The sequence below is a fragment of the Marmota flaviventris genome, chromosome 9 (genome assembly GCF_047511675.1).
Source record: "Marmota flaviventris isolate mMarFla1 chromosome 9, mMarFla1.hap1, whole genome shotgun sequence".
Taxonomy (NCBI): domain Eukaryota; kingdom Metazoa; phylum Chordata; class Mammalia; order Rodentia; family Sciuridae; genus Marmota; species Marmota flaviventris.
Window position 1 is genome coordinate 98140627 of NC_092506.1, and position 15718 is coordinate 98156344.

At 52.5% G+C, this 15718-nt stretch overlaps 1 protein-coding gene across 1 annotated transcript; it reads left to right on the forward strand.

Moving 5' to 3' along the window:
- Positions 1–608: 608 nt before the first annotated feature.
- Ankk1 (ankyrin repeat and kinase domain containing 1) lies at positions 609–10779 on the forward strand. The gene is given in 10 exon segments (XM_027930766.2): positions 609–843; positions 2041–2114; positions 5887–5979; positions 5981–6048; positions 6289–6338; positions 6967–7035; positions 7038–7121; positions 7732–7850; positions 8522–8558; positions 9473–10779. Coding segments are annotated over 10 exon segments (2136 nt in total).
- The last annotated feature ends 4939 nt before the right edge of the window (positions 10780–15718 follow it).

Genomic DNA, 15718 nt, shown 5'->3' on the forward strand with positions numbered 1-15718 from the left:
GATAATGGGGCCAAGGAGCCCACCTCCCCCATGGTGGCCCCAGGCCAGGGGTCTGATTCCTATGAGGTCAGGGTCAAGAGCATCACCCAGAAGGGAAGCTCCCAGCAGAGCAGTTCCACCCCATACCCACACCCTTCCTGCTGACCCTCCTTGGTGACCTTTAACATGCCAAACAAACAAACAAAACCCAACAGTAACAAAAGAAGCATCAAAGCAGCCGACAAACAGATTCAGACCTTTAAGTTTTTGTACTCCATACTTGCTGAGGAGGGGTGGGGTCTAAGTTCCATGCTCCGCAACGAGACTCCTAGCACAGTCCTGAACCCTTCAAAGACCTTCTACATCTGAGTTACGGGAAGACGTAAACCAATCTCCACTCAGCACTAATCTAAATAAAATGGGGCCAACTTCTCTGGCTGTACTTTTGCTTCTAGCTTCAGGATGCTGTCCTTGCCCTGCACCCCTCCCTAGCTCTGGGGTTGAGAGCTGGGGAAAATCAATGGATGGTTGAGACTGAGGAAGGGTGCCTCCTGGCTCCTTCAGCCACCCAGGCTGCCAGGAGTGTGCAGTATGGGGAAGGGCCAGGCTGGTACAGCCCGACTGACCTGATGGCCGCCAGCCCCCTGGAGCAGCAGCTGGGCAGGCTCACCATCTTCACCCGAGATGACTTCGAGGACGACTGGCATCAAGTAGCCAGCGGTGGCTTTGGTCACATGTTCCAAGCTTGACACACGCACTGGAGAACCCAGTATGCCATCAAGCGCTTCCCTTGCCTACAGCACGAGGCCACCAGGAACCTGCCACCCTGCCCCTCTCCTTTCACAGAGGAGAAACTGAGGCCAGGCCAGCTTCTGACCCAGGAAACATTGAGAGAGGGATGGGCTGGGGTTGAGGCTAGGGTTGTCCCCAGTGTTTCTAAGTTCTACCTGGTACCTGAGCTTCCCAGGCCCAGCCATGGCTTTCTTTGCCCCTGAAATAAGAAGGCACCTGATGCCTGTCTGTGGAATCAGCAGAGGTCAGAGGCAAGCAGGAACTACCCTCCAAAGCCTTTATCTCACCTGACTTCTCAAACTTGTCCTGCTTCCTCCCCCTGGGGCACCATGCCTGCTCTTGGCAACCCCTGGCACCCTCCACCCCACCCACACTCTCAGGGCTAGACTGGGCTTCTTGAGAGGTGTAGCACATTCTTTCCCCATGGCCATCTGGGTTGGGTCCTGCCCAGCTGCATGGGACTGGGGAGACTTGGGGGCCGGAGAGTGCTCAGTCTGCTGGTCTGGTAGCCTGTGCAGGTCATTGACTGGCTTTCATTCAGGTCCTGCTGGAAGGTCAAGTATGAGGTGCTAGGATCTCTGTCCATTTTTTGTCCCTGGCTTTTGTCACATGCACCACTCCACTGCTACAGTCTGCATGCCTCCCTTACCATCTCTTTCCCACTGTCTGTTCCCATTGGGTTCACGTGCACACGCTGTGTGCCTCCACCCTGTCACCACGCAGGGGGCACTTGCAGTGTTAAGTCTCAGCACAAAAGCCATGTCCTCCTCCCAGAGGTCCAGGGACATCAATAGATGCCTGAAGGTTTCTTACTTGGGTGCTATTGTCATGTTCTCTATGGTCACCAACTCTCCAGACACACTTCCCTAATTCGCAGACCCTCAGCCACCCCGTGGAGAGTAGAAGTGAGACTGTCTCCCTCCCACCTCCACCTGTTGGTTTCTGGATAGGGCGAGATGGTTCTCGGATTTGTCCAAATCATTTATAACCTTTGAAATAAAGAACAAAAGGAAATGGATGGCTTCAATGTGACAACACGGTTACACAACGATGATACCTCCAGCTGAGTTTTTCCCCCAAGTTCCAAGGATTCCCAGTGGAAAGGGGTAAGGGACCAGTGGTGACTAATGGCTGCTGACTGTGACATGCTCCACTGGAATCGTAGCATTGCTGTGCTGGGTCCTTCTTCCATCTGGTCAAACAATTTGCAAACACTTATTGCACTCTGCTTATTGACTACGTGTCAGACACTGTACTGGACTCTGGCAGGTAGTGATGACTGTGACAGATGTGTCCCTGCTCTCCTAGAGCTCACAGGCTGGAGGGAGAAGGACAGCCACCTGGTAACCCCATGTGTACACGTAAATTGTGACTGTGAGACATGTAGGAAGAGAGCTTTGCCACCCTCAGATACACTGACAGAATGTTTGACTGAGCTCAGAGGAAGTTAATGTCCCTCCCAAGGACGTCACCCCAGCTGAAATGTGAAGAATGAGTAAGAGGCAAGCAGGCGAGGAGGTTTTCCAAGAACAGGCCGCAGAGGGTCGTGTAAGAGCGAGGACGGGAACAAGGCCATTGTGGCTGGTGTGGGGACGAAGGAGCTTTCCCCCAGGAGGGGCGGTGGCCGGGGAATCAACCAGGCCTCTGTGTGGAGAATGGGGTGGAGCGAGGCTGGCCCAGATAGGAGACTGTTGTCCTCGTTCAGGCAAAAGGTGATGGGGCCCAAACAGGAGCACTGGTGACAGAGATGGGGAAAGGAGTGGACTAAGCAATATGTAGGAGGTAAGACCATCCCTGCAAGGTGCTGGGTGGGCTGTGGGGGGCACCCTGAGGAAGAGGGTTGTCAGGTGCATGTGATGTTCGACCTGCCAAGGGAGCAGAGGTCCCCAGGACCACCAATTCTGTGATGCGGGGGTGGGGTCGCCTGTCTTTGGTCCACTGCTCCACCCCTGGGGTCTGCCACATCATTACTGTTCAGTAAATATTTACTGAGCAGTGTCATTGACAAAAAGGAAATGTGAAAAGAGGCCCAGGTTGGGAAGGAGGACCCCAAGTCCAGCGTTATACTTGATGAACGTAAAGCCACTTTAAAGAGCCAAGAAGAGTCACCAAGTAAGCTTCAGAGAAAAGATGGCAGCTACAATACTAAGGTTTGTTTTTGGTGGAGACCGAAGCTGGGGCAGGGATGAGATTCATTCATTCGCGGCACTAAGTGGACAAAACCAAGTCCTTGCCCTGTGGAGTTTATAATCTAATGGAGGAAGACAATAAACAAACAAGACCAAAACAATAAACATATAAAATGTTTATCTATAGCACTTTGGACCATTTTCTTGATTAAAATATCTAAAGAGAGTCGAGTGGTCTGATCTTCTAAGAATACATTCAGTTTAGAAATATTAATTTAGAGACCAGCTATGTATGAAGGGATTGGGGCATTTTATATAGACTTGCTATTTTATATAGACTTGTTTGTGAAATATTTACTAGTCGGGTGCCATTTGAGTAGATATTTGAAGCAGATGAAGGAGTAATCACGTGGTAGAGGTAAGTGTTCTAGGCAGAGGAAAGGGCACATGCAAAGGTCCCGGGGTGGGAACATGCTTGACATGAGGGCAGGACAGCAGAAGGCCCATGTGGCAGGAGCAGAGTGAGAAAAGGAGTGCTTAGGAGATGATGTCAGTGATGTAAGACTGGAGAATGGGGCAGATCATGGAGGGCTTTGTCAATTGTAAGAACTTAGGCTTTTACTGTGAAGGAGAAGAGAGCCATTGGAGGGCCCTTAGCAAGGTCGTGACATGCTACCCTATAGACTGTAATGGGGAAGAGGGAAAAGCAGGAAGCTTGAGCCAAGATGCAAATGGGCAGAGGTGGTGAGGAGCAGTCAGACTTTTGCTGAATTTGGAAAACAGAGCTGAGAAGACTTGCCAAGGGCCCAGGCATGGGAGTGAGAGAAGAGTCCAGAAGCAGCCAGGGGCTTCGCAGAGAATCAGAGGTTGGAGACCCTGTTCACTGAGATGAGGAAGGCCGAGGGAAGGGCAGGTTTTAGGGAGAATCAGGAGTTCAGCTCTAGACACACTCAGTATAATATGTCCCATCAGAGATGTCAAGGTCAAGGTTGACTGGAGAAACTACAGTGAGAAGAGAAGAATGTCTAAACTCCAGTTCAGTGGCCAAGTCCTCTGAGCCTGCGAAGGAAACAGAGGGAGGGACCAGAATAAGGGGGAGAAACCCAGGAGGAGGTAGACCCATGGCTGAGGGGAGAGAGTTTTAAAAAGGGGGCAAGACATCTGAACAGTCAACCGAGAGCTAGAAATCTGTCAGTACGTGAGGCGGCATGTGTTCACTGAAGTACGGACACCAGAGGTGAGATAGCAGCAGCTCTTTCAAGAGGTCTGGGCATGAATGGGAATTGTGCAAGGCCGGATTTATTCCCATTTTACAGTTTAGAAACTGAGGCTCTGAGAATTCACTTCCCCGAGGTCAGGCAGATCTAACTAGTGGTGAAGCTGGGATTTTGGAGTCAGGAGAGTGGAACCCCCAGATCCCACACTTCACCACAAATGTCATTCTAGTTCCTGTGAATCCAAGAGGAAGAGAAGAGACAGCAAAAATATCACAGATCTGGGGAAGAGATAGCTGGAAGAGTAGGGGGAAGTAAGGACGAGAACAGGAGAAACCTAGTAGCCAGCCTGCTCAGGTGCCGGGAGAGTTCTCCTGGAGGTCAGGCTCATGCTGGCTTCCCAGGGAGGCCCTGTGAGCACATCTCCAGCAGCGTCTGATTGCAGTGCCATCAAGTTTTGCAAATACTGTGCTTTTAAAAAAGCCATTTCTCCTTAATCCCTATCCCCACAAGCCCCAAACAGCCTGTAACAATTTGCATATTTACTGTTCCGCGGGTGCATACAGTGAGAGGAAGGAGAGGGTTTGCAGATGCTTATTTTGTGAGGCCTTCCCTTAAGTCTTGACTTCAGTTTGCTTCAACAAAGATGTATTGTGTGATGCATGGCAATGTGTTGTGGGGAGCACAAGGAGGAATAATTATAGTTCGTCCATAAAATGGAATTCTGCACAACCATTAAAAAGCATCCTTCAGGAGAATAAAAACACAGGAAGTGCTCGGGCTTCATGTGCCATCTGATGGTGAGAGAGAGGGGAGGAAGAGGGAGCAGGAGGAGAGAAAGGGAAAGAAACACCCACCCTGAAAATGTGTTATAAAATACTAAAAGATTTACAGAGGCCAAGTCTGCATGGTTGAGTTACTGGTGATGTATTTTCTTTCTTCTAGCTCTCTGTATTCCCAAGGTTTCTTATAAGGTATATATATATATATATATATATATATATTACTTTCATATTCAAAATGGCAATAGATGATATTTTGAAACAGAAGCATGAGGCATAATATCAATCCTCCAGAGGCTCAAAATCTGCTGGGGAAGATAAACATACAAAAAAAAAAAAAGCACCCAGAGTAAATGGGAGGCTTTGATACGTGCTTTCTGTGGTCTTTCCTGTAGAACGGGCTGCCTCCTCAGCCTGCAAACTCCTCTGCTTCCTGACTTGTTGCTGCTGGCCAACAGAGCTTTCATTTATGCTGCCTGCTGGACCTCACTTCATGAGTGTGTGGAGGGGTATCTCAGGTTCTCTTCTGATTGAATCTCAATGAATGGACAATCTGTGAGTGAAAGACCCCATGGTGGGGAGCAAAGGGGATCAACATTCGTGGCCTAAGTGTTTCAGGGCCAGGAGAGCCATGATGGACAGAAGATCACTAAAGGTGATGACTATAAATTGTCCCTCTGGAAAATGGCAGGACCTGCCAAGAGCTCCTGATATGCTCTGAGTGCTTTTGCATACAAGCAAATTTAATCCTGTACCAGCCCTCTGAGTTAAGAATTCATATTATTTCCATTTTACCGATGAGGAAACGGAGGCTCTGAGAAGATAAGTAACCTGTCCAAGACCATCCTGGTGGTAGTGGTAGAGCAGAGAGACAGTGTAGGAGAGGACCTATTCTGGAACAGGAAGCTAGTAGGAGGATGAGAAACCAAAGCCAGCTCCTAGAGACATGGCTCTATCACGACCCATCCCTGCCACCTGGCTTTCTCCCAGATTTCAGACTTTGGTCAGTCCAAGTGGATGGAACGGTCGACCCAGATGCAGTGCATCGAGAGGTCGGCTCTGTGGGGCATGCTCAGCTATATCCCCCCCTGAGATGTTCCTGGACAGTAACAAGGCTGTGGGGCCCAAGTACGAATGTGTATAGGTGAGTGGGTGACTGGGCTCCTCGTCACATACCCAGGAGGCAGCTTTTTGCCACCACCCCACCTGGTCCTCATAGCCGATGGATAGGGTGGGATAGGGATGAGTCTGGGGCCTCCCTGCCCTGGTGGAAGGGGAGGGTTGGGAGGACCCTGGCTGGAGAGGCCTTATTTGGGATTGTGGGGTCCATGGGTCCTGGCTGGGGTGATGGTGGTTTCCCCAGTCTCTCAGGGAACATTTTCCTCATCACAGCTTTGGGATTGTCATCTGGGAGCCCCTCACTCAGAAGAAACCATATTCAGGTAGAGATGGCTGTGGCTTTGTGTCTGGGGCAGAGGCTGTCCCCTCAGCTGGGGTCCTGGAAGGGGCTGTGGGAGGTCTGAGGTTAGTGAGGGCAGAATAAGCCACAGGTTTGTGTTGGGAAACCAAATGCCCTTCAAGGATTCCCACCTCGCTCTCCTTCCTTCTGCCCCCTTGTATCTAGAGCTCACGTGATAGTAAAAGTGAGCCCAGGGCTTGTTTGGCGGCCCCAAGTCCCTTGTCCCCAAGGTGCTCTTGCTGGCCATTCCCCCACCCCTGCCACCCAGATGCAGGTGAGAGCTTGTGAGGAAATGTGGACAGCCTTGCCAGATGGAGAGCCAAAGCCTTCCGCCTGGCCTGTGCGTTCTCCATGCTGCCTTTGGACGGCAGAAGCCTGCAGTTGGGGTCATGTCCAGTCTTCACCTGGAAGGGGGCTAGAGCTAGACTAGAGACTGAGATGCTCAAGTCAGAGACTCAAGTGGGTCCCAAATCTAGCTGTTTACTCACCGAGCATTTATAGAGCCCCTCCTGAGTGCACACTGTGTTGGGGTCCTCTTAGCCCCCACACTCCTGCCAGACCCCTCTGCCCCTGCATCCTAGCACCTGCTCAGCCTGGGACTCCTCTCACAGGACTCAACATGATGACTGTCATCATCAGAGTGGCTGCGGGTATGCGGCTCTCCCTGCAGCCTGTCTCTGATGATGGCCAGGCGAGGCCCAGCAGATGGTGGACCTGATGAGGCGCTGCTGGGACCAGGACCCCAAGAAGAGGCCATGGTTTCTTGGTGTTCCTGTAGCCTTCCCTGTCTAGGGCCTAGGGGAGGTCGAGGGTGGGAAGAGGAGGGTGGACGACGGGGCCCCAGCCCATTCCTGAGAGCGGTGCAGATACCCATGGGACTAGTGCCTGGAGAGATTTCTGAGGCAGAATCTGCATCACAGGACCAGGATAGCTGAGGACAGAGGTCTGTTCAGTGGGTGCTCAGGTGTATACCTACAGAAGGTGGCAGAAGCTGCAACCTGTGAACCTGGCCTGCTGCTGGGCCCTCCAGCCAGTCCTGGGTCCTTTCAGGGGTACAGCATCCTTGAAAACATCCCATAACATGAGGTCACTGGCCTGGAAGGGACAATGAAATTATCTAGTCCATGTGTGAGCACCTTAGAGATCACCTGGGCCTGCCCCCTACTTTAATGGAAAAGGATTGATCCCCAAGGTCAGTGACCTGCCAAATGTGTCCTTGCCAAGCCATACTGGGACCCTGCCTCCTTGTGTGCATATGTGGACATACATGAACCCAGGGATGGGCTTTTGGGGACACAGGAAACATCAGAGTATGTAAAATGGGACAGGACTGCTGGCTAACGTTGCCTCCTTTCTCTCTCTCCTTTGCGGAGCAGACATCACAATCGAGACAGACATGCTACTGTCCCTGCTCCAGACCTCTGTGACAGACCCCAAGAGTGAGACCCTGGCCAGGAAGGTGTCCTGTAAGCCATCACTGCACCAGCCCCAAGAGGTGGGTGCACACACTGTGAAAGCCCACTCCTGTGCTGCCTGGAGCCCACTGTGGACCTCCAGGGTCTCTGGCAGGGCATGTGTGCAGAGGCTGGGTCCTTCACAAGGTCACCAGGCTGGATGGGAAAGTGGAGACTAAAAGCCAACCCCACTCTGCTCACCAGGCCATGAGCCCAGCTGGGGGCTGCCTATATCCAGAGGGAACAACATTTTCTAATTTGCATGAAGGCGCTGCAAGGGCTAGTGGTGCCATGGCTCAGAACCCTTGGGAAGGACACAACCCCTCTCACATGTAGAGGGCTTACAGACGGAGGGCACTGATCTCCTAAGGTGTCGCACTATGGGCATCTGCATCATCTCTCTGCTCTCTTGGTCCTCTCTGAGAGCTAGCAGGGGACTCCTTGCTGAACCCCAGATCTATCCTGTAGTTCATGTGGCCCCAAGGGAATGACAGACCCTGGGCCTCCTTTTTCTGGGCAGATCTCCTCTACGTAGTGTTTGCTTCTGGGAACAGCTGGGGGAGTAATAGCTTAGAAGGAGAGTCACCCAGATCATGGTGGGATGTGCATGCTGGATGGTGACAGGGAGCATTGGAGAGAGGGAAGGAGGGAGGATGACACAGTGAGAACTGCCCTGCTCATCCGCCTGTATCTGCCGGTTCTGCCTCCCCAGGTCCACAAGGAGGTCAGCCAGGAGCTAACAGATAGCGGTGAGTCAGGGTGCTATGGTGGGAGCAGAATTCAGAGAGAGGAGAAAGTGGAATCCAATCAGACCCTTTCCCATCCTCCCTAATGCCCTCACCCCAGGCCTGTCACATATCCAGGGTGGAAGGGCCCTCTCCAGATCCTAGCTGCACGGTGGTGAAACACACATGCCCTGGGATTCCTGGCTTTGCTTCCCCTTCAGGTCTGAGTCTTGGCAAGACCAGATTCCCCCATTCCTGACCCAAGAGATAGAGCCCTGGTTCTCAGCATGGGCTGCAGAATTACTTGGGAGATTGAAAAAATTATAGATAACTACAGATCCATGGTGTCCACCCAGACAAATGAGAGGTTTGGGCCTGGGCAGTGATCATGGTTGTTCTTGATTATAATAGGCCACTAGGTAGAGCAGGAGGAAGTGAGGCCTGAAGACCTCAGAGGGGCTTTAGATCATACAGGTCCAACCACAGATATATTTCTAATTGGATGGACTTACCTCCTGCAAGCCCATTCCCTGCCAGTTCTTATGTCCCTAACTTGTCCTCACACTGTAGAATGAGCTGAGCATTCTTCATCACTGAACCAAACACAGAGGCTCAAAGAGGCAGAGAACAGGCTGAGGTCGGGAGATGTTAAGGGTGAGGGTTTGCACCCAGGCCTCCCCAGCTCTGGCTCTCTGAACTCCTCTATGCAAGAGGAGAACTGCAGGCTCAGCTCTTCAAGACAAAAAGTGAAAACAAAACAAAACCTGGAAATCTAACAGTGAGTGACAGGGAAGAATGCAGAGGTCCTTGATACCAGGAAGAGATAGCCCTCACCTCTCTACTCTGCTCCCAGATAGTACCTCCAAGAGGCAGGGGGATGGCCAAGATGACTTCTGGACAGATCAAAGACCTCTTTTTTCAATATCTTCTTCCAACAGACTCAGGAGACTACTTGAAGAGGGTCCTGCAACTCTCTGATAGCAAGAGTTTGGATCCAACGGATGAGGAACTGCTGCCCATCTATGAGAACAAGGTCACTCCCCTCCACTTCCTGGTGGCCCAGGGAAGTGTGGAGCAGGTGAGGCTGCTCCTGGCACTCGAGGTTGATGTGGACTGCCAGACAGCCTCTGGCTACCCACCTCTCCTCATTGCCGCCCAGGACCAGCAGCCTGACCTCTGCGCTCTGCTCCTGGCACATGGTGCTGATGCCAACCTGGTGGATGATGATGGCTGGGCCCCACTGCACTTTGCAGCCCAGGATGGGGATGACCGCATTGCCCATCTGCTCCTGGACCATGGGGCTCTCGTGGATGCTCAGGAGCATGAGGGCTGGACCCCACTCCACCTGGCCACACAGAACAATTTTGAGAATGTGGCACGGATTTTGGTCTCCCGTCAAGCTGACTCCAACCTACGTGAGGTTGAGGGGAGGACTCCCCTGCACGTGGCTGCCTACGTTGGCCATGTCGGTCTGGTCAAGCTGTTGACAGGACAGGGGGCTGAGCTGGATGCTCAGCAGAGAAACCTGCAGACAGCCCTGCACCTGGCAGTAGAGCAGGGCAAACTGAGGGCCATCCAACACCTGCTGAAGAGTGGGGTGGCCCCTGACGCCCTTGATGAAAATGGCTATGGCCCACTGCATATTGCTGCCACCAGGGGCAAGTACCTCATCTGCAAGATGCTGCTCAGGCATGGGGCCAGCCTTGAGCTTCCCACCCACCAGGGCTGGACACCCCTGCATCTAGCCACCTACAAGGGCCACCTGGAGATCATCCACCTGCTGGCTGAGAACCATGCAAACTTGGGTGCTCTTGGAGGTATGAACTGGACACCCCTGCACCTGGCTGTCTGCTACAGGGAGGAGGTAGTGGTGTTAGCACTGCTGCAGTGCGGGGCTGACCCCAGTGCTACTGAGCAGTCGGGCTGGACACCCCTCCACCTGGTGGTCCAGAGGGGTGCCTTCCTGGGCGTCATCAACCTCCTGGAGCACCATTCAGATGTCTGTGCCCACAATAAGGTGGGATGGACACCTGCCCACCTGGCTGCTCTCCAAGGTAACAAGGCTATCCTCAAAGTTCTGGTCAAGGCTGGTGCCCAGCTGGATGTCCAGGATGGAGTAGGCTGCACACCCCTACAGCTGGCCCTCAGGAGCCAAAATCAGGGCACCATGGCCTTCCTAGAGGGCAAGGAGCCTCCACTGGCTATTCTGGGAGGTGCTGAGCTGGGAACCCCAACAGAAGTTTAGACAAACTGGGGTCCCCTCACCTGGAAGGGGAGGAGTTGGTGGAAATGAAACTTGGCCTCCAGAAGGATCCCTTCCCACCTGCCTGTTTGACCTTGAGAGGAAACCTGATGTCCTGGGGGATGGAAGGAAGGGGAGAGGTACCACTGAAGCTGTAGCCCTGGCTTGGACAGCTGCTTCCAGCACCTCCTCCAAGTCATCTCCAGCATACCCCTGGCCTCTTCCTCCTCCTTTATAGAGACTCAAGCTCCCCAGGTATGCTCCCTTTCCAGCCACAAGATGGCTGCCACCTCCCTCTGAGTTCATGGGGCCCTTGCATTCTAGGAAACCCCTCTGAAGACAAAGGGAGCCTAAGAGTGAGGGGAGTGGTGCCAACTAGCTCCCATCTTGTGTCCTTGTCCTCACCTCAGGCTATGGTAAGACAGCCAGACTCACCTGCTTCACAGGGAGCAGGGGCTCAGAGTTCAGAGGAAATGCCTGCTCACCATGTAGGGCTTCAGTCAGGCCCCCATGCCTGTCTCCTACATGGTGTCTTGGAGGTGAAGGAAATGTGTCTCAGCTGTAGTTGAGTGGTCCTATGTGGGACACCTATTTCCTGGCCCCTGGCCCCATCCTTCTTTGTGTCCAGTTACACGGACAGGTTTCAAACCCTGGAGACAATAAAACTATGAATCTGAGTCTCTCTATTGAAAATGCATTGAGCTGTGGGACCAGGGCATACACAGGGGCCAGCAGCATTAGCATAGGGTGTGTGTGCGCGTGCATGCATGTGAGTGTGTGCGGTGTGTATATTACACATGTGTGAGCTCACATGGGAGGGAGGTGGGGGTAGCTGAGGAGAGTTGGAGGATGTGTGTGTGTGATTTGTCTTGTGTGCTGTGTGAGTGTGTAATATGTGTGAGTTCATGTGGAGGGAGGAGGCAGGGGCAGCTGAGGGGTGGGTCATCTGGACTGGATGTGGAGTTGGCTGGGCATGGACTTTCCTCCCTAGCAGCCACTCTGAGAGCCAGCTCTCCCATGACCGTACCCTGTCCACCCATCCGCTGTCCTGGCCCGGCCTGTTGGTCGGGGGCAGGTGGGGGTGAGTTAGAGCTTCTGACACTAATTTTGTGTGATGGAGGCCCCCTGGCTTAGTGGCCAGGGGACTTCCAGGAGAGCAGCCAGCCTGTGGGAGGGAGTAGGACAAGATGGGTCTTATACTGCTCTCTCCGCCTTTCCACACTGCAGAGTGAAGGCGGCCATCCAGCCCAAGGATGTTTTGCAACTCTCAGAGAAAGCTGCCCCATCTGCAGCTAGTTTCAACTGCTGAGCCAGTTGGCAGGCCCACCCCTGTGTGCACACTATCTGGCTGGGCATAGGGTCCCCAGTCAGCAGCCTAGTATTAGCATAGGTTGAGAAGGGCAGGGCGGAGGAAACCTGCTGCCTCAGGTACAGCCCTACTGAGTTCATTGGTCCATTTTAGCAGAGCTGATACATCACATCCTCTCTTCTGTGGTCTCTAGACTGTGTCCAGCCCAAGGAGCTGCATGGAGTTGGCTTGTATCCTCGAGCAGAAGCTAGAAGTCAACCCGGCATGGTAGTCTGCAGGTGAGGGGATTTTAAAATATACCAATACCCCATCCCACCCTCAGCCAATTTAACCAGAAACTCCAGGGTAGGATCCTACTGTGAGCATGGTGAACAATTTCCAGGTGATTCTGAAGAACAACCAAGGCTGAGAACCACCACCAGGGGGCATCCCGTATTTTCTCTCTGCGCCCTTCTTTGGTACAACCACAGAGGCAGTCACTGGCCAGCTGCCCTTGGGCTGGGGAAGGCTTTCTTCTCCTGGGTGGCCAAGTAGGGGAGATGGGCCACACAGCAGACTGTCTCCTCCTCTCGCTTTTTGCTGGCCACCCACGAGATCCCTTGGTTCTCCTGGACACTAAGCCTTAGGTAAAACAAGAAGTTAAAAATGCCCCTGGAAGTTCTGTCCTTCCCAGAACAATCAGAGCAGGAGGAGGAGGAGAGGTGGGTGCTCAGGGCTGTTTTCATCTTCTTGCACCCTGAAGTCTGAAAGAGCTTCAAGTCCAGGATTCATTAGAGCCAGAGGACAGGGTCAGGGCTGCATGTTCACACAAGTTGGGTGCAGCTACATCAATAGGAACGGCAAGGACAGAGCCACAGGGAAGGATGGTGCCTGGCTTATCCGATTGGGAAGAGTTTGAGGAGAGACCAGTGAGGTCCCATGGCTATGTGGACAGAACTGTGCCTGGGAATCATTGCTGCTTGGAAGACTCTGAGTCTAGGCTGAGGTATGTAGACCTCTGCTTCCTTGATAGAGGCAATAGCAGTAATAGGTTCGAGCCAGCCTGGCCAAAGTGACCCTTTCACTGTCCGTGAGCACCCCTTTCTCCTTTCCCAAGCCACCTTCACCAGACTCGACACAAACACACAGCATGACATCTCAACACAGCAGTCTTCTGGAGGTTCTCAGGGACTTTACAGTTGGATTTTAGGGAGACCACTGAAATTCCCAATAAGAGTGTCTCTAGTGGAATTTCAAGCCCTATTTGGGAAAATTAGGGGTGGGGGATACTAGAAACTGGTTGCCCCAATTTCTTACTGGACATCTCCACTTGAATCCTTAAACTGTCCCAAACTGATCATTTCTTCCCCCTCCAGAGGCCTTCTCTTTACTTTATCCCCTGTTCTAGTTGAAGTTATTCAAACTTGGAACCTTGGAGTCATTCTGGACCTTCACTATTCAACAGGACAATGAGGGAACAATTCTAGATCTGCACTGCTCAATAGGACACAGGCGGTACTGAGCACCTGAAGTGTGTCTACTAAGATTGAAAAAAAATTAATATCAATAAATTTAAGTAGCCTCAGGTGTAGATTGGGCAGCACAATCACACCCTGACCTTCCCTCTCCCCTCCTAAAGTCAGCTTCTAAGCAGAGCATGGGTGATCAGAAAGGGCTCTAGGGGAGATGTGAATGTTGAAGAAGACAAGGATGGAGCAGAGTAGGGGTGAAGCCTGGGCTGGGAGAGAGACCCAGAGGCTGGAGAATGTGAAAGAGACACAGCTGCTTGTGGGGGAGGATGGGCCTATGTGGAGAGGCCTGGGGGTGGACCCTCAACAGGGATACCTTGAGGCACATCCTGACTCCGGAGCTTGGACTCAATGTGAGGTGCAGAGGAGAGCTTCTGTCATGTTCCAAGCAGAGAGTGGATGTAGTCAGGATGCTTCCTGCCTTCCTAAGCCCCTGCAGCTGTGTGTGGGGTAAGGAAGTGGGGTCCTACAGTAGGAGATGGGCAAAGGACTTAGAACTGGCCAGCCAGACCTGGGTTGGGGTCTCGATTCTGCCCCTTCCTACCTGGGGGTTTTCCTAGACTTTCTGGGCTTCGGCCTCCATATTTGTAACTGATTTACTGTGAGGATTCTCAGCCCAGCACTCATAAGCCTCACAGTTCCCCTGTCTCTCTTCTATCTTTCTGCTCTTTCTTCCTTGACATTCCTCTGATTACCCCTTCAATCCTTACCCTCTATCCAGAAAAGGGTCTCCTTTCCCATTCTAAACCCTGCTTGAACCAATCCAGCCCTCCCAAGGACATCCCTGGGCCTGGGAGATGACATCACCTAGCCTGCCTGTCCCCAGTCAGGAAAATAGCCCAGGCCATTCTCCCTGGGTAGCTGCCTGTGCTGGGAGCAGGAATCTGTTGGTGGAACCCTGCCAGCTATGAAGCGGGAAAACCCAAAAGAACAAGGCAGTTTAGCCAGTTAAATTCAGGGTAGAAGTCCACACGGGCATCTATGTCTCCCTCAGGAGGGGGCAGGCTTACAGAAAACTCTTGAGGGCTGGAAAGGCCTATGGATGCACCCAAGAAGCATTGAGCAAATGAAGAGACTGCGGAGACCATGGCTCCCTTTGGTGCTCCAGCTGGGGAATGAGGAGGGGAAAGGATGAAGAGGGAGGAAGCAGGTCTTCACGCTGTGACAAGGAGGGCAGTCAGTCGGGCAGGGCTCCCAGAATACGAGGATGGCAGCTCTGGTCATTTCTGTTCAGGATCATTCCTTCTCTGCCCACCCCTGTGGAACACACCTCTCCAACTTGTTCGGGCCTCCAGTCAGGGCTCCAGACCTTCTGAGACCCGTATTCCTCTTCCTATGGCTTCTCTTGCCATTGTGATCACCAGTCCCTGGTTCCTCGTGGTATTGCTCTGAGTTCCCTTCTCCCACCAGTGCCTGCTTGGATCTTATTTAACCCTCAAAATGCAAATCACCCATCTCTGTCCATAAAACCTTCTCTGCTTGCACTGTAGGAGATGACCACCCCCCTCAAGGACACTGTACCCGAACTCTCTTGAGTGCAGTGCAGAGGCTGCTCTCTGGTCTACTTTCTTTGCTAGATGCCAAATGCCACGCCACTGTGTTCTGCTGGTTTTTCATCCCACCCTGTCCGCTCTCTGTGTTCCACCTCTGCTTACTGAATAAGATTATAAGCAGCAGATGCTTTGCTGCAATATAATGAAAGATAGGGAGAGTAGGAACAAGGCTGGCCTGAGGCAGAGGAAGGAAGCTGTGGAAGGTTGGGTTCAGTGGGCCCAGGCAGGCAGACCTGGGTGCAAATCCTGGCTGAGCCATCCACTAGTCACATGACCTCAGGTTTCTGAAACTCCCTTAGCCTTGGTCATATCATTTAACAGTGATGATGCTTAGATCCCTGGGTTGTTGTAATGGTTAAATTAACATGCTGGTCCAAGGGCAAGGCTATTAAGCTCCCAACACTTAATCAGAGGGATATTGCTCTTGGAATAGGGCACAGACCATCCAGCTTTGGGGAAGCTTTGAAGGAGGATGCTCAAGGAGCAGCTGCCTGGTTTCCTTTGCCAATGCATCTGGGAAGGCAGCAGAGACTCTCCTTTGGTGCCTTGGAGTGGGCTGTGACCCTCGATAT